At 43.4% G+C, this 25,361-nt stretch overlaps 1 protein-coding gene across 1 annotated transcript in view; it reads right to left on the reverse strand.

The window, feature by feature from the left end:
- Positions 1 to 8,749: 8,749 nt before the first annotated feature.
- GRIN3A (glutamate ionotropic receptor NMDA type subunit 3A) overlaps positions 8,750 to 25,361 on the reverse strand; it is a 145,396-nt gene continuing 128,784 nt past the window's right edge. Inside the window, exons 7-9 of the mRNA XM_046642242.1 lie at positions 15,217 to 15,381; positions 13,816 to 13,892; positions 8,750 to 9,089 (exon numbers count right to left, since the gene is read on the reverse strand). Of these exons, the coding sequence (XP_046498198.1) occupies positions 8,750 to 9,089; positions 13,816 to 13,892; positions 15,217 to 15,381 (582 nt within the window). The remainder of the gene's footprint in view (positions 9,090 to 13,815; positions 13,893 to 15,216; positions 15,382 to 25,361) is intronic.

The following is a 25,361-nucleotide window of genomic DNA, read 5'->3' on the forward strand; positions in this document are numbered from 1 at the left end:
CAGTTCCCATCCATAGTTCACTGTGGGGGTAAGAGATTGTGGTTTGTTATCCAGGAAGTATAAGGCTGCCTGGCACTTTAGGCTGAGAGTTCTTGAATTATAAGTTTTGTAGTAACCAGCACTCCAGAGGTGTTTTATATCTCTGCTAAGGGGTTGTGTAAAATGGGGCCCTTCTTGATCACCACCTGTCCTAGAAGATAGGTAAGAACAAATTCCATGTCCTTTTGTGGTCACTACCTATATTCAGCAGGATTTGTGATGAATTCCACAAAGTCATGAGGTATGGGTTGAGAAATGAGTCTAAGTGGGGAATTTCACAGCATCATCAAAGAGGTCACGGGTCCTTTGATCCCCCTGTCCCCCTACCCACACACACACAGAGCCATGATGGGGCGAGGCTCTGCTTCTGGACCTGCAGTGCATGTGCAGGCAGTAATAGGACACTTTCCCCTTGCTGCTCTCTTCTTACAGGGCAAGCTTGGGCATAACTCTGTTGGTTTGGAGGCAGACTACTTGTGCAGCAGGTGGCAGGTTTGGATATTGACTGTTTATGACACTTGGCTAGGAAAGCCAGCTGCCCAACAGTGATGATGGTGGAGCCTGTGGAATGTTATGGAGGGAACCACGAGTCCCACGGGAAGGTGGATTTAAGCAAAGTTCCACTAGCTTGGAAGAGCGGGGAACCCCTAGTCCCAACTAGCTTGAGGTCTAGGCAGTACAGGGAGTCCTCTTAAAGTCATTGTCAGATAATGACCAAAAACATTTGTGATTTTTGGGTATTCTGGCTTCTCTCACTACAGAAGAGGATGATGAATGGGCTTCAGGAAGACCCACAAATTGTCTGTCAGATTTCATTTGTGTTGGGTGTACGTCATTTGTAGCTTGTTTCAGATGCTAAAGGAATTCTGGAACTTCACAAATCCCAAAAAAGTTAAGAATCTGTGCTCTAGATCCATCGAACTTCTTAAAAAGAGAATTTCTTTAATGCCAATTTCATAAACAAATGCCAATTTTAGAGTATTACAGAAGTACTAGAGTCTTCTCTTTTTTAAAATGCTTCAGGACATACAGGGATGGTCTCTTGGTTTTTTTCTTTACTTTTGTTGTTAACCTTGGAAATTGTCTTGGCAATTTAGACCAAAGTCAGAGTTGATATGCCCTAAGGCATATGTCTTAACTACATGGCTTGGCTTTTACCTCCTTACCTGCTATCGAGATCTTTTTCAAAGGTGTTCACCTGTTTCTACTAGCTATTGCATTCTGGAAATTTGTAATTCCAGAAATTACATGAATTTCCATTGGGATTCCTTGTTTTTTCTTATTCTCAGTCCAGATCCACTGGCATCTTTCTCCTTCAAGGGCAGGAGCTCTGCACTTAGTACCATGTGCATGCCCCTTGAGTGATGAGTGTGATTGGATGCTGTGGGGATTCGTGGAAAGATTCTGGACAATAAGGAAGTGATCACCTGTCATCTTTTAGACCTCCTGGGAAAGTGATGCCCAGTTCCTGAAGGAAGCTTTATGCTGTTCTCATCTATTTTCATGGTTTGCTAGTGTGGAATACCTTTAAATTTTGGTCCTTAAAGTTTTTCCAGAAGACTGTCAATTGATAAACTCAAGTCCCAGTGAGTCTGCAGAAAAGTTTTGACCAATTCTTATCACAAAAGTCTACCTGATTGACATGATAGGACAGCCACACTGAGACAGTAAGTAGAAAATTGGTGGGTTGTGTATATGTTGGATTGGGTTTACACAGTAGGAAACTCCTGGCATAGAAGTAAATTAAAAATTTCCTAGATATGTAATTGTCCCACCACAAGGAAAAATTGAGCTTTACCTTCTGGGGATTTCTGCCCAACTTTGGTCATTTCCTAACATTAGATATTAAGGTCTTATTTCTAGCATACTTCACAACTACTAAAATCAGGACATGGAAAGGGCAATGTCTTAACAATCTAATCCCCAGCATCCAGCAGAGGGCCTGGCACACAGGAGTATCCATTACATTTTGCATGATTAAGTTAATTCAGCTCCATCTTTCTGCTAACAAATCTTCAGAAGTCTGCTTTATCGGACCAATGTGTGAATTCAAACCTTATTTCTTTTTTTCACCCTCTAACTGGAAATAACTTTTCTTCATATATTGAAGTAACTTTTCAAATTTGGATTATCCTGAAATATATGGCTGCATTTTAAATTTCTTTTGTGGTGATAATAAAGGAGATTATTACAAATTCTGAAACTAATATCTCTGATAGAGGCAACCTATGATAGCCGGGGCTTTTCTTCACATAGATTTAGCCTTCTTTTTCTTGAGGGAAATTGTAGACAAAATTAGAACCACAGCATATTCACATTGACATAATGATATGCTCTGAGGATTTCCGGTTACTGAAATCTTCAGAGTTGGAATGATTTAAAAGCTAGGATGTGAGAGCTGGAAGGGACCTCAAACCATGTCCTTATTTTAAAGGTGAGGAAACAGGCCCCAGGGTCACTCAGTTTAGTAGCAGAATCAAAATGTGATAATCAGACCTCCGTTGTTCTTTCTTTTACCCTAAGTGGAGACCTGTACCAACAGAGGGCTTGTCATCTGGGAGAAAATAACTGAAAATACTTTCTGAGTCTTTTTGAAGTCTTTCCAAAAACTTATATAAACCTGGTGTATTTAGCCTTGATAGTTCTAATGTAAGTAGGGTCTCTTTGCCAGGCCCTTGATTAGGACTCCGTTTTGTCCCCCTGTTCATTGAGAGTTCCCATAGCACTTTGGTCTGGAGTAGGCTCGAACCAAAGGGGTCTTTGGTTTTTCCTGCTCACCGACTCTGTTGATGTGTTTGTTGAGTGCTTACTGTGCTTCCAGGAGCTGTGCTAAACACATTTATTATGAAGTCAGACTCAGATGAGAATGGCCCTGCCACGTATTAGCAAGTTATTTCAGCTCTAATTCAGTTTCTTCATCTACCAAATAATAATAACCACATTACAGGATTGTATTGAGGATGAAATGAGTCAATAAATGCAAAATGTTTAGCACAGTGCCGAGCAGCTAGTAAATGTTTAAAATATTAACTTCTATTATTGCAAACAAAGAATTGAGAGGTCAGTTTTTCTTTCTTCTACATTTTCTTCCTATTTCTAGGAAAAAATAAGACTGACATCCTTTGGAATCTTGGCCATTGTGTTTATGTCTGTCTCTAAATCCACCTGTCTTGGTTAATGATGTCATGGCCAAGTCATTCCAAAATATCAAAAAGTTAACTCTGTTTGCTCACTGTCCTACAAACAAAATGCATATGAATGACAGTTCCACCTAGTGGTGAGGATCCTGGTCTTTTAATTCATCCCTCTTCAGCTTAGAATCCTTGAATAGTCCCTGGAGTCTTTGGGATACCAATCCACTCTAGCACAGTTATCTAGCCTCTGCTTTTCTTTCCGGTCCTTACAGCTTGCACTTGCCTCGTGCATTAGGTTTCTGTCATATTGAACTATTTGATGTTCCTAAGTTCCTTGACTGCCACAGCTTCGCAGGTCTGGACTTTGTACATACTGTTTCTTTTACCTGGCATCCCTGTTACCCTCCACTCAGTTTCTCCACCACACACACACACGGTGTCTTTGCTCCCATAGTACCCGATGTGCATCAGAGCACAAGCCACATTGTTTTGCCAGTTTGTGTCTGCCTGCTAGACTGAGCTCCATCAGATCAGAATCTGCGTTTTATCTTTCTGTCTCCAGCAGCTAACCTGATGCATGCCTCAAAATAAGCATCCAAAAAATGACTGATGCAAAACATGCTTGGGTAAGTTGGCAGTTGAATTAGCTTATAATAGTAGGTTTATGTTTTTACGAGATTTGATTTGGGTGTCTTCTGGAAGAATGTGTGTGAAGAATGCATCCAGCTAGCAGATTCATGATGGCAAGTTTGCAGCAGCTAAAACTGCCTGGGTTGTCAGAAACTGCAAAATACCTGAGACTGGAGGACTGCAAAGTGGTTTGCACCAGTTCCTGGTTGGGCTAGATAGCAAAAAGAAAGAGATGCCCTAAACCGTTTCTGTGAGACTCAAAGGCTACAGTGTTGAGTTCAGTGGACCAATGCAGGTGCAGTTACCACATCAGCTTCCCTCTCCATTCTGTGGAGCTGGAGGCCAGGCTGAGGCATGGGTGGGAGGCAGGATGGCAGAAAAACTAAAGGGGGGTTAGAGGAAGAAGGGGAAGTTGTAAGGAGTGGTCAGTGTCCTGACAATGTAGTATGGTTGTTCTGGAATTGCGCTGCCTGCATGTGAATCTCTGCTGCTACTAATGCTGACTGTGTGACCTTGGGCAACTCACATAATTCCCTGACCCTTAGTTTTTCCATTTGTAAACCAGAGGTCTGGTTTATCTACTCCAGACTAGGTTTAGAGCAACTGTCTCATGGGGTTTTAGTGAGGATTAAATGAGATCACAGTTTGTAAAATAAGTGCTCAGTAAATGTTAGTTATTATTGTATTTTCCGTTTACAGGTTGTGGAAAGGACAGATTGTGAGGAGGTCCCTGAAGTTAGAGACCAGGCCCATCTTATTCACTATTGTGTTTCCAGCACTTGGCACATAAATACAAGCTGTTTAGCAAATGTTTGTTGAGTTCCTAAATGCGTGTGGTCAGGGCAGTTTTTCAGAGATCTCTTAATATTGTGGCTTTTCCTAGAATGTCTCTCTCTGATGAAGCCATTTCAGCTCTATTTCATGATGCCATAGCTCTGAGTGTTCTCAGCATATTTTGGGCCACTTTGGACTACACCAAGGAAACAAGCATAAGTCATAGCAGCAGTGGGTCTCCTGTTAGGAAGGGGCTGATGCCACAGCAACATTTGAATGCCCGAAGATAATGCCAGCAGTACATCCGAAAGTGAAGTTTCTGTCTGAACATTTATTCCACAGTCATAGAAACTGAAGATGGAAAAGACCTGAGGACATCTAGTCCATCCATGTGATTGTACAAGAAAAGTGGCTGGAGCAAAGCAGCCCGTTCACTTCATGCTCACAAGACAGCATTTCAGTTCTTCCTGGAGTGGAGCAATTGCAAACACATTAAAATGAAGACACAATGCAAATACTCTTTACAAACCTTAAGAAAATACTTATAAGTACATTATTTTCATAAAACAATTAGGAACTAATCTAAAAAAGGAGTGAGGGAATCCTGGATTAGATGGACGGTGTGGGTGGGTGAAGAAAAGAATAACTAAACATTGCAGATAGTGAAGTGGTTTTGATGACTAGAAAGCAATTTCTTCTGGACTGGTTGGGTTTTTGGTTTGCCCATCAAAAATATGAGTTGAGAGGAAGAGAGGCTCTGAAGTAGTTTCTTTCCCCTTCATTCTTTATCCACACCAAGGAAGTGCTTACTCGCTCCAAGGCCCTAATGACCCGGCACCAACACTGAGAAGTCTGTCACCCAGATCACATAGCTCTGTTCTGCGTGGCGGTTGCTCCACTTACCACTTCTTCTCTTGGCACCGAAGCAGCAGCTTCTATATTGGGTTTGTGCAATAGTGAGATCCATGAATAGCGGAGAGTCACCTCCAGGCATGTTAAAGACCTCAACTGATTGGGTCCCTGTGGCTGCCTCACTTGTCTGTCCCAGTCATTCTGCCAACTTAATGGTTGAAGGGATCCCCTTGCCCCTCTACAAGGGTGTCCACACTGTGGGGCCCTTATTATTATTTACATGAGCCTAGTAGCCCTCCTTGTCCCAACCCACCCAGTCATCCTTTATTATATTCTTCCTGTGTCAGGAATTCCCTCTTGGAAAATTGGGTTGGGGTGAGCGACACAATCAGGTTGTCATGTTCCAAGTTCCCAGCATCAGAGCTTGAAAAGGAATGGAGGCCTTCCTGATCTCATGAAATAGGAGCCCACAAGAGGAGGCAAGGTAGCACCCCATCTCTTCTTTACCAGAATACCACCCTCCGCCTCAAGATTCCTGATCTTTGTGTTTTTTGAGCCTGAGGGGAATTGAGAGAACAGAGGTGGGGCAGAACAGAAAGGAGGGTTTTCAAAGGACCCACCATTTCATGAAGTCTTTTTACAAAACACAACGCACTGTTTCACAAATTGCAAAACACTGTTCAATTACTACCAATAAAAATAACCATTGCTACTTAACATGAAGACTGCTTCATTTCACCACAAACAATTATGCTTTGTTTTTCTTTATCCAGAACTTGGAGGCATTTCAAGCAGTACTGATGGCAGGAAGCCCGCTTTCAGCCCCTGCTGTGTCTCCCCACATCCTGGCCACAGTGTTGGCCAAGTAGTTCCTCAGAAGATACTCGAGGAGCCATGCACTGGTCACCTGCTTCGGGGACAGGCAGGCTACTGCTCAGAATGCCTCAGTAGAGAAGCTTAAGGTAAACGCGATATACAAAAATCCAAACTTACAAAACAGATACATTAAGGGATAATTAATTGCATTACAAAAGGATTCTTTACTTTACAAAAGAATTCACCTCTGGGTTCCTTTAAATAGCCAGCTTCTCAAGCACAGTCAGAATATGAGCTGAGTTATAAAAATGTCCATGTACAACAGTAGGAGCATGGCTGTTGCGTGAGTTGAGGTACACCTGTACATCAGCCTTCCGGGCTGCAGAGAGCATGATGCAGTCTCTACAGCATCCTTAGCTATTGCAGACGGGTGGGAATGGCTAAGGGGCATGATCTTCCAAAGGCAGTTGCAGACATACTTCGGGACCTGTGATGAGAACGTGGGAGGATAGGGCATTTCAAAGCAGAGTTGTCCTTTCTGTTTCCAGGGCTCACCTGTTCCCTTACTGAGAGGTTGATGAAGTCTAACTTTAGAACCCTCCTACCACCTCCCTAATCAGTCTCTCTGCGCCTACATCCACCCCAGGGTTTTCTCAGACAATTAACTAATTGCTAAAGTGTTCTCTAATTACTTCTTCCCCTGGGGGACTGGGTAGCTCTTAGTGGGGAATGCAGGGATTGCATCCAAAAGTAGGGGGAGAAATTTTGGAATTGAGGAGCTTTTCCAATGATCTGCAGCTGTTACAGAGCACAGTGCTTGGCACAGTGCTGTGAGCTCATTGTAGGTCTTCAAATTGACTGGAGTGGAGAAAAGAGACTGAGAAGATAAAGAAGGTAATTGATAAACAAGGAAATCTAGTCCTAAATGGCACCCTGGGATGGGAGTGGCTGTATGGAAGGGGAATCAGCAGATGTTTGCTGAAGTTTAAAAAACTCTCAAGAAGGCTCTTCTCACCTCTCCCCATCGCTGGGGCAGCCAAATTCTATAACAGTGTTTCTCGAATAGTAACAACCACATGTGTCAGTCACCTGGGGATGGTGGTTAACAGGAGGTTTCCGAGCCCTCATCCAGATTCCCCACCCCTCCAGTCCTCTGGGGGAGCCCTGGCAATCAGCATCCTAAGGAGTGCCTTGATCATTGCTACACTAACATTGGGAACTGAAGTTCCATAGTCCCATATTCCCTTCCCTTTCGGCATGTCCAAGCCGTTGCACACCGGGAAGGGATGCCCAGGTGGAGGGGAAACAGGTTACTTACATAGTCTCTTGGGAGCATTAGATGGAGCCAGGAGGAGAATTGGAGGCTCCTCAGAGATGAATGGGAGTGAGGTGGGGAGGTTGACTTGGTCATTATCAATACAGATATGGAAAGCAGGACACATTCCTGAAGGTTGAAGCTTGTGATGTTCACAGGTTCTAGGCTCACTTTTAGGATTCCTACAGCTAAGAGACTGGTGACTGCTGACCTGAAAATGGCCTAGTAAGTGGTTTGCAGAGCATTTTCACTTAACCCACCGTGCCAACTCACACATCCTATATAGGCAACGACCAGGGATGCTCCAGTTTCATGCCAAGGCCACAGCCTTGCTTTATATTTCTCTTTCTTCTTCCTTTGTAAAAGGCACACACTATAGTGGAGATGCTTAGTCCTATTCATTCCTTAGCAAAATTGCTTTTCTGGCTCACAGCTTTTGTTCTAAAAGCACGCTGACATTTTTAATGCCTCTTGTGCCTGTCCTCTGTTCCCACTCACACATCCCTGTCCCTTTTCTTCATGGCAGGTCAACATGTTCCTACTAAATGTGAGTCAGGATGGTGTCGGAGATCCAGGACCTCCTCAAAACATGGCTCTTGCCTGACCCAGTCAATCCTTGGCCTGCTGTGATACTAGGAGTTGAGTTAATGTTTTAAGTACCAGCTCCCTGTCCTTGGTTTCTCTACCTCTTACCTTGCTCCCTGTCAGGATTGTAGGAACAAATCTAGCCTGGGGAGTTGTATCAAAAGCCACAACCCTGGATAGTTCTGCTCTATGCTAAGATTAAACCAACCACCCAGTAAGACATAGGTATGAGTGACAATTTTATCTCTTATTGATAGTGCAGAGAAAGGGCTAAAACCCAGAAATATTACCGTGGCACCTGGTGAAAAGGTTAAGAGGAATGAGGGTCGTCTGGTTATTCACAAATCCCTTCCTTACACAGAGTTTACTCCTCTGACTAATTTAAGATTCCTGCTCTGAAAAAGATGCCTATCCTGGAGACCTAGGGAGCGAGCTCGGAAGAGCTGCTGCTGCTCTTTAGGCTGCGGAGAGCGGCCTTGACCTCTAAGAAGACCCAGACCTCAGCTTCCCTGCGCCTTTGTCAGTAGTTACAAAAGAGCATTACAAAGTGTCTCAGGGGCTCAGAAGAGTGCCAGGAATGGAGAGAGGGGAGCAGCGTGGTGGCCTAGGACTCGCAAGTCCGATTTGTCCTTTGGTACTCTTCTAGCTCCGTTTTCCTGCTCACCGCCAGCTGCAGCTCCTGGCGGATCACCTGAATCTGCTTCTCGAGCTCCGAGAGCTCCTGCATCACTGAGTTCCGAGCTCCGTTCAGGGAGTCTGCTCTCCCATTGGTGGTCAGCGAGGCTGGGAGCTCTCTTCTCCTTGGAGGCAAAGGGATGTCCTGGCGGGTCCGGAGGCCCAACTGGTTTTGTCGTCCCTCATCACTCAAGATGTATTTTCGTCGGTCGTCATGGCTCAAATTGGAAGTATTCCACACGGTGAGCTGACGGGGTCCCACGTTGGACCTAGGAAACCAAGAGACACTTTAGATTTGCCTTCCACTCTGCAGCCCTCAAAGTGCTGTTCCCCATCCATTAGCCATTTCCCGTGTGAATAACATGGAGCTGGTATGCTTTTAGAGATGAAGTAACAGCCATGGACAGCCTGCTTGCTGGAGTGTCATGGGGACAAAGGGAGCCGCTACAATTCTTTTCAAGTGAACTTCAAGGTCTTGTCAAGTCTTCCACCACCCTGGAACTGGAATGGGTGTATCATCTGCAGGGCTGATGGATCAGGGTGTGGCACATTACTTTATAAAGAACCATACGTGCTTTTTTTTTTTTAAAGATTTTTTTTTTATTATTATTTTTTTCCCCCAAAGCCCCCCGGTACATAGTTGTATATTCTTTGTTGTGGGTCCTTCTAGTTGTGGCATGTGGGACGCTGCCTCAGCGTGGTCTGATGAGCAGTGCCATGTCTGCGCCCAGGATTCGAACCAACGAAACACTGGGCCACCTGCAGCGGAGTGCGCGAACTTAACCACTGGGCCACGGGGCCTGCCCCGTTACGTGCTTTTTTATTTCCCTCCTGCGAATGAGGCTTAGAAAGCAGCACTGCCTAGCAACATGCTAGGGCTATAAAGATGGCGCTTTAGTAGAAGTGAGAATCTGTTTATTCAGCTATTGGACTCTAATTGTGAGCCTGCTGATAGATACTATAATATGGCTCATCCCACGGGATCACCCTGATGTTTACTAGTTGAGTTTGAGGAGAATAAAGGCATACAAACTACAGGTTTCAGCAAAAAGTTCCCAGTTATAGAGATGTCTTTATGTGGGTTGAGAATGACAGCTTAGGTCTGAAGCTTCAAAAAAAACCCTAAGAAAGCCTCAGGTTCTTGCTGGGATAATGCAAGTCAAATAGAAATAGATTCGCAATCCTCTTTCAGGCTTGTGTCGAACACCCTACCACCATCTCAGAGAGATGGCCGTAGACAGCAAGAGAGGTCTTGCTGGCCAGGCACAGGAGGAGCGGGGTCTGGTTTCTGAAACATGCTTTGACAGTTAGATGCAGTGAGAAGAGTTTCTTGCTACAAGAACAGATTAGAGCCCTAAACAGCATAGCTAATTTCTTCTATCCTTGTTGAAGGAGAAGGAGGTGGAGGAAGATTTTGACCACTTTCACAATCTACCACAGGGCAAAACAAAATAGAAACGCTCTATTAAGTCCTTGTGTTTCTGTTCCTATACATATAACTGAATCAAGGCTTGATTCCTGGACTCTTACTTGCCAGGAGGAGAAGGGGAGGACCTGTAGGGGGAGGGGAAAAAGGAGAGATAATCAGGTCTTGATTCGTTTACATGGATGAGAACAAAAACACAAAGACTTCATAGGATGACTATTTCATTTTGCCTGTGGTGGATTGCGAAAGTGGTCATAATCTTTTGTACCTCCTTTCATCCATGCCCCTCTGTAATGTGACTTTGCAGCTTATCCTTATCGAGGGTGTTCAAGGGGGAAAGTCTGCTTCCCCACCTGCCTCCCTGATGAATTTGGTCTTGTCTCATGACTTGTTTTGGCCAACAGAAAGTGCCAGAAGTGGCAAGTGGCACTTCCAAGCCTAAACTTTTAACACGCTTCACACACTTCCACTGTCTGTCTCAGTACCCCTCTGCTGCAGTGTGAACAAGTCCGGACTGGTCTGCTGGATGACAATAGACCCTGTGGAGAGAGTCCCCAGTCTTCCCAGTTGACCCAGCTGAGGCCATCAGCAATCAGCCAGCCCTTAGCTGCTTTCCCTCTCCCCATGAGCTGGCTGTAGAGACACAAGCAAATAAGCTGAGCTCAGCCAAGTTTGGCCCAGATCAGTAAACTGCACAGCTGACCCTTAGACTCATAAGCAACTCACTGCTGTTTAAAACATTAAGTGTTGAGATAATTTCTCACACCACAAAAACGGACTGATACATGCCCCAAGCCATCAAAACACAAGCATTTGAAAACACCTGCAGTTCTTTAACATTTCTCATAGTTTAAGTCTCATATAAATGAGCAGAGGGCACCAGAGCTCAGCTCTCATGTGTCCTGGGCTGGGTAAATTCTATAATGAATCCTCTATAGCCCACTGGCTTTACACTGAGATCAGAGGTACAGTTATAATTTTCTTTCTAACCTTACAGTTCCCTTTCATTTTTCCTTCACGTCTTTTCCTATTGAGTTTGAATAATTTCAAAACAATCTTTTTGTGGTGTGTTATACGGTTTACAATTTTTGTCCGTCTTGGGGTGAGAGGAAAGGAAAAAGGAAATGTATTAGAAACTCAGTAGGGTAAAGGATAGACCAAAACATGTGAAATCACATGCTGAGTAAACCAAGGACTATATATAAATGGTCTCTGGCAATGCCTACTTTTTTCTCTGCTTTAAATAAAAAAGGAACACCACCAACTTTCATACCATGGCCCCAAATTTCTTCAAGCCTTTCCTCAAACCCATACATTAGTAATTCATTCATTTATCTATTGTTTTATTCTTTCAATAAATAGGGAGCACACAGAAGGGATGTTAAGTTGTAGCAGACAGGCATTTGGGTAGATATTCTTCTCAAAAAAGAGGGAGAGTTTTCAAGCAGACCTAACTCTGGTACCATAGAATGATTTGTAGTGGGAAGAACCTGGGAGTAGGGCATCTACACGCTTTCCTGGAATGTCCAAGAAGTCACAGAAATCAGGTAAGTAGAGATAGCCAATCTGGTTCCTCCAGAGCTTTGTACATCTATCTGGGAATATCATATAGAAGAATAAGCAAAAGCTGGATTCCATGACAAACTCTAGTTGCCAGTGTCACAAGTGCTCTGATAACTCATCGACACGTGGCTCTAGGCTACCTGCAAATGCAAGATGACAGATGCTGAATGTCAGATTTGGTGTCTGGTTGGAAGGAATGAGTGTGTTATATTGTTAGCCTATATAGTGTTTAGCTTGTGTTTTGTAACAAGCCTTCCTCAGCCTAAGAGGGTAATGTGACCAGTGAGTGAACTGTATTTAACACTAAAAATGAGCAAAACAAGCTTCCACAGTGCAATTACATGACATCGAGTTTCAATCTTCCACCAGACCATTCGGAAGAGACCTGAGAGCTCTGGGGCCTTAAACGCCCACTGCGCTGGGAACGGTACAGGTGGGTGTGGGGCTGTAGGGAGGTGGCACAGGAAATGTGGGCCCAACATAAGCGATGATGGATGTTCTGCCTTAGCTCCTTCTCAAAATAAGGGGTTCCAGAAGGGACTCTGCCAAGAAAAGTGGATAAGTTGTGTGAAAGACGCATTTAGCTCTCCATTGAGGCAAGAAAGATGTGAATAGGAGTCATATCACAGTTGGAAATGGGATCACTGGGCTTCTTGTTTCTATTACGACTGGAAAACAAATGCCTTGTCATTAGGAGATGATGTCTTTGCTGCTGTGTCTTCTTGTGTTCCTCTTGTTAAAAATTTATGTTAAAAATAATTATAGAAAAAATATATATAACGTGACATAGAACAGCTGTGACCTGATTAGTCTGCAGCTTGTCTCTGACAAGGCTGCAATTTGATACAGGAATGCCACAGACTGAGGTGGGGACGGGATGTGCTCACTGACTGGAAAGAGGGTTTAAGAGACAGCAGAAGTGATTCTGACAAGCTGGATGCAAACGGGAGAGAAGGAGACTGTGGTAGTCCCAGAGGAGGTAGAAACAGGGAAAAAGAATCATGTTTTTCACTCCTTTTCCCTTTTCCTCTGTTATAAATGAGAAGTGTGAGTGTCATATTTCAAGATTACCCACAAAGCCAACCTCTGAGCTGAGGATCTGCCATAGATAACAGAGTTGCTTAGAGGTACCACCCTAAACTGAGGCCTCTGGGCATATGAAAGAAGCAAGAGGGCTGCCATAGGCAGCATGCAACAGAGGCCACCAGGAGCCAGACCCAAATGTTTCTGACATCTTTTGCCACCATGAATGAGGCCATAGTCATCCCCAGGCTGGATGTGGGGAAGGTGTGAAGTTTCATTTTCAAATGTCATCTATGTATTTAATGCTTGCTACCTTCTACTAATGAGATGCTCTTTTCTGGGGAGCTTGTAGTAAGACGGCCAGGAAGGGGGCTAAGCAGAACACGTCTGTTGCATATTTCAAATATTCCTAGGAGTTCTGGCAAGGAGTGGGGAGTGGAAACATGCCAAAAACGCAATATCGCATGAAGTTTGTTGCCTGCAGTCCTATAAATTGTCTTTTGTGTACTTTGTGTACAATAGTAATAGCTGAAATGCTTTGTTTTCAGAGCCTGACAGTATTATCTCATTTAATCCTTGCAGCATCTCTAGGAAGTAGGTACTGTTCTGATCTCAATTTCACAAAAGAGGAAATTGAGGCACAGAGAGGTTAAATAAGGAACTTACCCAAGGCCACACACATTGTAAGTGATGAAGACAGGATGTGGATCCAGATGCTTGCCTCTGGAGACCACGCCCACACTTTTAACCATGGCATATATTACCTACACTGCATTTCGGTGTTTGTATATGTACAAGTATGTTGGTCGTTTTGTCTGTTCTTTTTCTATTTGAAACCACATATATTTTTACTGATTGTGTTTATCAACAACTTGGTCCTAATTCAATCTGAGTTATTTACCTTTTGAGCACAGAGTCTCAGTTACATCTCTAAGCTTTTATTTTAACAAATATAGAGACACTGGGCGTTGGCCTCTTCTTACCTCTTTTCCACACGTTTAGTCTTGAAACGCTGCTGCCTTTCTTCCACAAATGATGTGTTTAGTGCTCGATGCAATCGCTGGCAGAAAGAACAGAGTCACACGCAGAGATCATCAGAAACACACAAGGGACAAGGTACCACCCGAGATTTAATAGCATATCTCATCACCACAAACCTTGGCCTCTTTAAACAAATTTCCAGGGATCCAAACACAGATCAACATTCAGCCCCAAATCTCAAGAGGACAAGAATTCTAAGTTATTATTCAGCCTGGAGAAAAAAAAAAGTAATTTGATAGGAAGCTTAGAAATGCTCCAGGTTGTACCAAGGTGTGTGACATAAAGAAGAGCTATCATAACTAACACATGGAAAAGGGCCTGTACAATTGTTAACGGCAAGTCAAAAACTTAAGTCTGAGCTTCTCAGCAGCCAAAACAAAGAAGGGAAGACAGACTCTTGAGAATTAAACTAACTGTGTCAACACACAGTTGGGAAGATCAGTGGTCTTCAGAGTCCTCCTTAACAGACCAAATACTTCCTAAGATGAAAGTAGGAAGAACGGGGTTCAAGCATAGCTAGACCAATGAAAGTGACCCATCTAGGAAAAAAGTCCTGTGTTAACAATGCAGAGAAGTCAGCCTAACCGATGAATGGGGCAGAAGTGGGAACTGGCAGCCTCACTGCTGAAAGGCAGGGGAAAGCCTGTCCCTGGGAGATCAGGATGGCTCCTCTCGCCTCACCCCTCACCACTGTCAGGGGGAACTGCTGCCTTTGCTAGAGTCCCTTCACCACTGAGAGGCCTTCTGAGTAGATTTTGGCTCTCCATGCCAATTTCCTTCAGGGAGAGATGTGCCAATGAGTGTGCTTGAATGGTTGGCCTGTCAGTTTCAGTTCTCCCTGCAAGTGAGTGTGTTGGTGTCTGGATTACACGAAAGAACTTCCATCCTATGAGGCTTGGCCTTGCCACCAGCGAACTTCAAACCTCTGCGCCATTGCAAATGCAGAGAGAACAGCGGCTGGTGGGTTCACCTAAAGGAAAATAGGGACTTCAAGCTCATTTAATGGGTTTCAATTTTGGCAAGAAAAGAATCTGTAGGAGACAAATCTTTCACACCGTCTCTTCAGATTGTCACTATGAAGTGAAACCAGGTTAAAAACAATTCTATTGCTTCCATTGGGAGCAACAGTGGAGGGTTATATGAAAGGAAGGGGCATTACGGGACAGCCTAATTTAAGGGGAAAGTGAGTTAACGAGATAGAGGGAATTCCATCTTCTACATCTAGAGCATCTACACCACCCTAGTTGTCTTGGTAACGTACCATTCATCAGGGCTCTGGATTCTCCCATCACAGGGAGTTCTGACGTTTAAGAATATTGGTGCAAGATGCCCAGGGCACTCACCTGACTGGTGTGGAGCCAGTACTGCAGCTTAGATTTGTTCCTGATTCGTGGTAGCAGCAGCCTGTACACGATGTGCTCACCAATGATTGTCAAGATGGACAGACCAAACCCGATGCACAGCAGCACAAAGAGTCCAGAGAAGTGTTGGATGCCCATCTGCAAAGTCTGTGGCAGAAGAGGAAAGGAAAGGCCATGAATGTGATGCTCCTCCTGGCCTCATGTTCACGCAGACGCAGATTCTGTTTTTCTGGACCCAAGGAAATCTGGAGACTATCCTTCCCCGTGTGCTCTGCAGACTTCATTACACTGAACTGAGAAAGGAATCCAGCCAGGACTGAAGATGCTGCAGAGCACAGTTCCCGGGGTGCTACCCATATATAGTCCTACTGCATGAATAGTCCCTGAAGTTGTGCAGAGGCCCTGCATCTGGACCGCCTTACACTCTCCAGATAGCCTGAGAGATAGAGAAAGAGAGACACCAAGAAATGAAACAATTTAATATAGTCCTGTGCTGCATAACAATGTTTTCGTCAATGATAGACCACATATGCGATGTTGGTCCCATAAGAGGAGTACCGTAGATCCTAGGTGTGTAGCAGGCTATACCATCTAGATGTGTTTTAAGTACACTCCATGATGTTCACACAAGGATGAAATCGCCTAATGATGCATTTCTCAGAACATATCTCTGTCATTAGGTGACACATGACCGTATATTAAAACATTGAATAACTATTAAGGAAAGAACCTCTCTCAGGGACATAGAATGAGTAGGTTTAAGGAGAAAAGATGATGAATTCAATAATTTTGAACTTTAGATCTGGCAGGGAACGCAGAGATCATCTAGTTCAATGTCTTTATTTTACCGATGAGGAAGCTGGGACCAGAGAAATGAAGTAAATTGAGCCAGGCTACACAATTAGACAGCCATAGAGGAGAAAGAGAAGGGACCTAACATATATTGATTGCTTACTTTTTTTGCACTGAGATAGGTATTATAACCGAAATCATAGTTAAGGAAACTGAAGCTGTTAAGTGACAGAGCTGGTCTAAGTCCCTGTTTGTTTTGCTCCAAAGCAGGGCTCTTTCTGCTACACAGCAAAACAGCAGCAGTTACAGCAACAACAATAGTTGCAATAACTCTATGTGGCAGTCACTTTGCTAAGTGGTGTACATCTGATATCTAAGAGAAGCCTCACGAGTTCTCTACAAATTAGGTATTATTCAGTCAACTGACATAGATGACAGGAGTCTATCCTCAGAAGCAAAGACATGTGATACACTGAATGCCTACTATGTGCCAGGCACTCTTCGAAGTACCATGGAACAGAGATAGGAGGGTTACGTCCCTGCCTTTAAACAGCTTGAGTCTAGGGAGGAAGCAAACATTTATACTCCATGATGCACTGAGACACACCTCCTGAGTTTTGTGGGGAAGCTGGCTCATGAGATAAGATTTAAAGAGAGGTAAGATGCAGAGGCTCAGGTGGGAAAGGAAGCACTCTAAGCTGAGGGTGGCAGAAACCAAGAAGGACTGACAAGACCTCCTGGCAGGCACGGTGATATAGTGATGCTGTGGCTTGGGGTAGGGTGCATGAGGCATGGTTGTGAGGGAGAAACAGGGCCACATGAAGCAAGCCCTCAAACGCCAGTGCCAAGGAGCCTGGGTGTCATCCCTCTGCTGGAGGCTTTTGGTCATCATCATCATCATCATTATCAATATTTATTTAGCCCTTAATATGTGGAAGGCATAACTCTGAGCACTTTGTTGATGTAGCAACTTGCTTAATATTCCTAATGACCTAGGTAGGTACTGTTACTGTCTCCATTTTATAGGTGAGGAAACTTACGAACAAAGGAGTCAGGTAATGTGTCCAAAGGTTAGAGCTGGTATTCAAAGCCACGTAGCCTGGCTCCAGACCCTACACTGTTAACTACCTTATTTGACTAAAGTGAGTGATCCTCCCATCCTCCGGAAGGGGTTTTCCTTCCTCTTATTCTCCCCACCTCTACCCCCAATCCTGGAGAAACAGCCAGCCAGGCATGGCTCAGGCAAGGCTAGACCTCCCAGGGATGCCAGGAAGTCTATCGAGGGCGCGGGGTTCAGAGGCAGAGCTTGGAGATTTCAGGTTTTGGTGCAGCCTGGGCCTTGGAATCTCTTTTCCTCCACAGAAGTGGCTCTGGATCAAAGATGGGTGCTAAGATCCCTGGGGAAGGAAAGACTAGAGGTGAGCAGGGGAACAGAGCATACCCTAGGTCCAGGAGGCTGAGACACAAGGCAGGAAGACTAACAGACCACCTGTGAATGCAGGCAGAGCCCAGCCCCAGGGAATAAGGACCTTGCTGGTCTAGGCAAGGTGAGAGGTGTACTGGCCCCAAGGGCTACAGGGACTAGGGCTTTTCCACAGACATCTCTGTATAACTCTGACCTCCAGAAAGCATATACAAATGTGTCTGAAAACAGCCCTTGGCCTGGACCTGTTGTAATATGCACAGAAAATGGCTATTCCAGAAGGATTTAGTGAATTTACTGCTATGGATGATGAACAAACTGGGGAATTCATTTTGGACTTCAGCACTAACATCATCAAACATACAGCAAACACCAAACAGACTGGCACCGCTTTCTTAGAAGGCACTGCCAAGATGAGGAAGAAAACACGTAACTGACAGTGAACCATCTTGCCTTTAAACGCAGGGCTTCCCCTCTGTTTTCTTGTGCATAACAATATCTAGTCTCATTTTCCTCTTATTACATCAATAACAAATAGGCTGTATTCAGTTTATTTTATACATTTCTTTATTTAAATTTCTGTTGTTTATACCCACATACTTGACTAATAGAAGTAGTTACTGTTTTTGTTTTAATTGGACATCTAATGTGTGCGCCAGACACCATATATGTATACTATGTTCTTATACTAACCCTGTAAGTTAAGTGTTATTATCCTCAGTTCACATCTGAGGAAACTGAGGCTCATAGAGATTAACCCCCTTACCCAAGATCATGCAAGCTAATAAATGGGGGAGCCGGGCAGGGGATCCAGGACTGTCTGATGCCAAGCTCGCACTGCCCTTCAAGTGAACGCCAGTTTACAGGTACCCCTGGCTATCTGAACTCCTGCTGTCTATTCCCTATAACAACTTGCAAAAATTTTTATTCAAAACTCACCATCTGAATTGAAAATTCATTATAATCTGCTGTGAGCACCAATGATAATGTTTAAACTGTGTCTGAGCCCGAGCGATAAGATGTGGCGCTGCCACTGTAACTCAGCTGTTCTTCCCTCAGGACCACACTGCTTAAATGCGCTATGCATTAGCCGTGCGCGTGTTCCCCACCTTATCAAGCAAAAGCTTTTTTTCTAATGCAGTGGAACTTGCTCAACTTGACATTGATGATTGGTCAGAGGAAGACGAAGAGGAGCAATGAACATTCAGTGTCAAATCTTTAAGATAAATTTAAGTGATGCAGACAAAATAATGATCGCAGTTGCAAGTGACACGAGTAGACAGACCACCTTCAGAAATGCAATCGCAGCCCAGTCCCATGTCATCAAGAGCAGCATAAACGAAAGCAAAGAAGCGCAAGCAGAGGTAAGTTTTCTTCATCCCATCGCCTCCTCTGCAGCTTCATTTGAGACCTCCCAGCCACACACTTCCGGGGTCTCAAGTGACCGGGAGAGAAGACCGTCCCAGGATTTCGCTGGGGGCAAATCTCAGACATTTATGGCTTCATTGGTCCTTCACGTGCTCTCTCTCCCACCCAGTCTCACTCAGCTAACTCTAATCAGTAAGGAACCGTTAAAAAAATTGCCTTGCTTGCTTATTTTGTTTTGCTGAATGTTATGTTTCTTTAACATTTTATTTTGTTGTTCATTTACATTAATATATATTCATTGCACTGTGGAGGGAAAGTCTACTCTGCATACTGCACCCATGAATACCCACTAATTAAGCATAAAAAAGTGGTCTTTTAAAAGCTTCATATTATGCAGAAATCCTTGGTGGGTTATCATATATAACGATCCATTCTTTGTGCATTAGATATTAAACACTTATAGGTGTCTAAGAGTGTTTTAGTGACGTTTACAGAAACTGATTGGGGTGGGAATGCTTTATTGCTTTTCCCATATAAGATAATGGAAAGGACTCTCACCATCTGGAACTTCACTAGCCAACACATTTCCAGGAATAGACTAGATTCAGATAAAGAGAGATGCCTGTACTGTCAGATGTTCTGAGTGGTCATCCAAGCTTCCATGCTTCCAAGCAGATCATCCATGCTTCCAGTGACAGGGAGAGGCCAAGACTATCAATTTTGTCATTGCCCAAACCCTTGCATCTTTGCATTGCATCTTACTCAGATGTAGACAACATCTGACACCTGGTTAGATAACTGACTAGTTCTTAAACCTCCAGCAAGAAATGCAGTTAAAGGATTTCGCTCATCAATTGCTCTGGGTGTTACTGGCTAAGTCCTAGGAACTAAGCCTCCATGGGCCCCCCTCCACATCTCCTAACACACAGCGAGGACTTAGTTTCTATGGTCCTCTAAAGAGTTGTCTATACTTAGTCTTTTCAATTCCTCTGTTCCCATTATTTCCTGTGACCCACTCCAATTAGGCTTTTCATCCCCACCAGTAATCAGGACAACTTCTGTCAAAGCCATCAATGACCTTCACATTGCCAAATCCAATAGTCAATTTTCACCTTATTCGTGTACCAGCTTGGACACTGTTGATTATTTCATCCTCTTTGATATAGTTTCCTCACTGTTTTTAGGATCCCTCTCTCTTTGTTCTACTTCGGTCTTGTTTACTGATTCCTCCCCATCTTTTCAATCATAAACACTGGCACGCCTTCAGTTGTTTAGCGACACTTTCTTACCCAGACTCATGGCTTTAAATACCACCTATGTGCCAATGACTTCCAAATTTATATCTTCCCGAACTCCCAACTCAGCCTTTCCACTTGGATATCTAGTAGACTTCTCAAACTTGAACATCAAAATTAACTCCTAAGTTTTCCCGTGAAACCTACTCCTCACAGTCTTTCTCATCTTAATGAATCTCCATCCTCGCAATTACTCAGCCCCAAAACCTTAGAGGCATCTTTGATTCCTCTTTTTCTCTAGCACCCCGTACATAGTGTGTCTGCAAACATGGTAGACACTACCTTCAAAATATGTCCAGAATCTGATGACTTCCTACCACCTCCACCAAGCACCTGGTCCAAGCCACCATCATCTCTCACCTAGACTGTTAAAATAATCTCCTAATTGGTTGCCTCACCTCTTCAGTCTGTCTTCTGCATAGCAGCCAGAATGACTCAAAATATGTCAATCCCGTGCTCAGTACCCAGCGATGGTTTCTGTCTCATACAGAGTAAATGTCAGAGTCCTTACGAGGGGCTACAAGACCTTACATGATTTAGTCCCACACTTCCTAACTTCATATCCTTCTTCTCTCATTGGTTCACTCTGTCAGCTACGTGGGCCCCCTCTCTCTTCCTTAAATCTATCGTGCAAGTTCCCGCTTGAGGGTCTTCATTCTCTCTTCTCTCTGCCTGTAAACTCTTCCAGGAATCAATATTGCTCCTTTCCTCATTTTCTTCCGGTCTCTGCTCAAGTGTTACCTATCAGTGAAGTCTACCCTAACCACTTTGGTTAAAAGGCAAATCCTACCTTCCTCCCCAACCTCCCCTGGACACAATCTATCTCCCATACCCTGTTTTACTTTTCTCCTGACAAAATATTTGTTTATTGCCTATTTCCCTCCTCAACTAGAATGCAAGCTCCAAGAGGCCAGGGGTTTTGCCCATTTTGTTCAGCGCATACGCTGATGGCCTAGAAGAGTGCCTAGCACTTACTAGGTTTTCAATAAATATTTTTTGAATGAACGGTTAAAAGCATATGAAAGCTAGAATCTTTTTTTGTATAATATAAATTTATATATATTTTCCCCCTAAAACACTTTCGTATATCTCAGGCGATTTCTAGAATAATTCCATGAAGGAGAAAGATGGAGATGGATATTCCCAATTGATAGATGAGAAACCTGAGGCTTGGAGAGCTCAGAAGACCTGCCGTCCTGACTTCATAATGCCAGTGTGCTTCACTCTGGGGCCTAACATGGGAACTGGGAGAAAAACACAGTTACAATTAACAAAGTTAAAATTTGAAATTGAATGTGGTAATTTCAGCTGACTTACATTGGAAGTGTATTGTATTGATTTTATTTGCATAGGATCCTTTCCTAGGGGACCTGCCCTCCCCCACTTCATGTGGTTTTGGTGTGGCCACCATGGCTACCAGTCACGGACTCCTCACTTCTTGGTCACGTGAGGCCAAGCACGTGACCCAAGATAAGCCAATTTGCATTTGAAGCAGAGACATGTGGCAATGAAAGTGGCTGGAGCTGGGTTATTTCGTCAGTGCCTCAAAGACACAGTTCCCTGCTTCCTGCCACTAACATCCTTGGAGTCCTGTTGTTCATAAAGCATCATCAGTTCCTCTCCTCCTTGCGTCAAAACATTGAGCTTCCCCACTGTTCTTTTGATGAGCCCCTTTTTCTTGCTTAAATTGATCTGTTGCTTGCAACCAAAGAATCTGACCTGATAGACAGCTTAAAGGATTAAGCTTCTTTAGCTCTGAGGTGTGCATATAACCTCTTTCAAGACAGACTATTTCTCACACAGAACACTGAGAAGAATGAGGGAGGTTGTCTTAGGAAGGTTTCTCTGATGGGTTGAGGCGTTGCCTTTCTTTGCATGCCTCCAAAAGCCTGGTGTGTAGCAGGTGCTCAAGAAATGCTTATTAAATGAAGTAAACACCTGAAAAAGAACTCAGTAACAATTACCTTCAAAATTTTCCAGTACCTATTAAGTACTTTTCCCCAGAGCAAAATGACTACAAGAGCCAGGGGAAATCATTTTATTTTTCAGTGATCTAGTGCATTAAACTTTACGTGATCTCCTCTCTGAGTCCGTACAGCTAAATCCTGGTGCTCAAAATAATTTTCTTTTTCTTTAATAAGAGCTGGAGTGGGGAAGGAATAATGGGTTTAGTGAGAGGTAAAGAAAAGAAAGGCTACGGAGCTTCTGAAATATTGATAATCCCTAGATACTTGGAAGCAGGATGAGGAGAAAGCAAATGCTGTTTCTAATTTTGAAGACCTGATTTCTGTTTCTTTTGTCACGCACTATTTTTGCCAGTAGAGCAGTAGTTCAATAAAGTTTGGCAGCTTCGATGTTGTGTCTACACATATGGCCCTCGAGCGGGGAGAGAGCGAAAAGATGGAGATCTGCATGAGGCTGGGCTCCGGCGGTACCAAGCACAGCTTTCAGGGGAGAGACTTTGCCTGGCTGGAGAGAGTTGGGTAAGATTGTGCGGTGTAATCACTTGAGATTTCTAAAAGAAATTTAACAACAATCATGAGAAGAGAGAAAGAAGATGTACGGCTCAGAGAATCTGGAATTTCCTCATCCATGAAGACAGATTGAAAGATCACATTCAACAAAAGAAACAAAAGAGGTGATTTGCAAATTCCTGGGAGACACCGCGTGGGCGAAACGAACAGTACTCTCACAGTTGGACAAGCAAAATATTCTAGATGGACAGCAATCAGGGTGTGTGGGATCTTCCCATCACTTCCCCGGCCCGGGGGCGGGGACACCTCTGTCTTCTCTAACCTGGAACGCGCTCAGCGGCTCATCACCTTGGAGGTGCCCATGTTGCCGCGGAGAAGCCCCCTGTCTCTCTGTTCCTCACGCTCCCCAAGCCCCGCCCCTTCTAGGCTTGGCAATCATCTTTTAGCCTGGACTCGATGCTTAATTTGCTACATGAGCTCCATTGTGCAGTCTCTGGAAAAATCTCAACTTATTATTAAAACAACTCAAAGATATTGCTAAAAATTAAATTTGAGATGATGAACTATAATCCTGTTACTATTTAAACAATTACTTCCAACTCTTCATTTTCTCTTCTGACCCAAGACCTATACATACATATTTTCCAGAGTTGTAAACATAACGTAGAACAATTATGCTTTTTAAAAAACTTATTTTCTAAAGATTTATGGTTACACATCAATTTATTTATTTTAATGGCTTTATGTGATCACCTATTTTTCGTTTTTTTAAGGAAGATTAGCTCTAAGCTAACATCTGCCGCCAATCTTCCTCTTTTTTTTTCAGAGGAAAATTGGCTCTGAGCTAACATCTTTGCCTATCCTCCTCTATTTTATACGTGGGACAGCATGGCCTGAGAAGCGGTGCCCAAGTCCCTGCTGGGATACAGAAAGGCGAGCCCAGGGTCGCGGAAGCAGAGCGCGCGAACGGAGCGTGCAAACTCAACCACTAGGCTACTGGCTGGCCGCTCGATTAGTGAGGCTGTTTTTTGATGTTTGTTTTTCTGACCTCCTTTTGTGTGAATCATTTATTTATATATTTTGCCAAATTATGCATTTCAGACAAAGTGAGGCATTTTATTGAAAAAAAGCTATTAACTCCTTTCCTAACATGTTACATATGTTTGTCCATTTTTAAAGTTTTCCTATTAACGTTGTTTTGTCAGATTTCATCATACAGAAGTTTGAAATTTTATATGCCTGGTCTTCTTTTGTTGTAAACTATTCTGTTATTTCAGTCATTAGAAAATATCAGTTGTTGGGATGTTTTATGACCAGTTGCTTTATTTTTGGAAAAAAAACCCCCACTTCAGTCCATCTCCAGCTTTTGTACTAAAGAGTGGAACATATCACTTTCTCTTTATTGAGACTGCCAATTTCAGCCCCATGCTTCAGAGGGGCCTTAGCCAATAAAAGACCACTCCTATCCTGAAGTGGCCTGCATTCCCTTATGCCAATTTTGATTTTTACTTAAAATCTTCAGATTTTTATCTATTTATTTATTTATTTATTTTTTAAAGATTGCCACCTGAGCTAACAACTGTTGCCAATCTTTTCTTTTTTTCTGCTTTTTTCTCCCCAAATCTTCCCAGTACATAGTTGTGTGTATATATATATATATATATATATTTTTTTTTTTTAGTTGTGGATCCTTCTAGTTGTGGCATGCAGGATGCCGCCTCAACATGGCCTAATGAGCAGTGCCATGTCCGCACCCAGGATGTGAACCCTAGGCCGCTGAAGTGGAGCGTGTGAGCTTAACCACTCGGCCACGGGGTCGGCCCCCTAAAATCTTCAGATTTTTAAAAAATATTTGCCCAAAAAAATTGTGAGAAGAAACACCATGTGAAACTAACAACAAAACAATTTCTTTGCCGGTCAGCTTTAGCCTAAGAGCTGTCAGATGTTATCCTTTGATCGACGCAGCTTTATTGCTGCTGGTGTCCCTTCAGTGTTACGGTTTTTCATTCTAAGTCAGCTAATGCCTTTCAAGCTGACACATGATTTGCTGCTGTTCACATTGTCTTCAGCTGCTGGGACAGTCCTGGGAGCCAATATGGAAGGAGAGAGGTCCAGTTCTGCTGCTCAGTCTAGTGACCTGACTCCTCTATCACGATGCCACCTTGTCTTAAAAAACATCCACGCCTCTCCCTTTTCAAGGCATGCAAAACAGACAAAACACAGTAGCCGGACTCATGACCTACTCTACATCCTACTAGAGAGAATCGGAAGCCTAAGTGAAGAGTGGAATTTGTACTTAAAAAAAAATTCCCAGAAGATTTTCCCTTAAGAATGCCTCTAAAGCATGATAGATTTAGAGGATAAACCAATTGTGCTAAGGCCATATTTTTTCCTATGTCTCAAAAAAAGAAGTGTCTAGTGCTTGGAGAATTGCAACATATGGTAGAGAGCAGACACAATCCATTAACAGAGGATTCATAACAACATATTGTTACTGATCTTTGTAACCTCAAAGCATATTGGTTGATGTTATCAGTTTAATCTAAATACTGTTGCTTATTTTTCAAGATGAGATGAAGGCAGAAGATGATTTAAGACTGCCTTGCCTAATATGTTTTATGGTTTTCTCTTTGCAGTGCATAGAACGAAAGAGGGGGGCACTGCTTGCTGCTTGACAAGCAATTCACCACTTTTGTGAAAACTTGAGGCTTGATTTGATTACATTAATAAGACCATCAGAAATAATTTGGTTATTTCACTGAACATTGGTTTAAG

Source organism: Equus quagga, chromosome 1 (genome assembly GCF_021613505.1).
Source record: "Equus quagga isolate Etosha38 chromosome 1, UCLA_HA_Equagga_1.0, whole genome shotgun sequence".
Taxonomy (NCBI): Eukaryota; Metazoa; Chordata; class Mammalia; order Perissodactyla; family Equidae; genus Equus; species Equus quagga.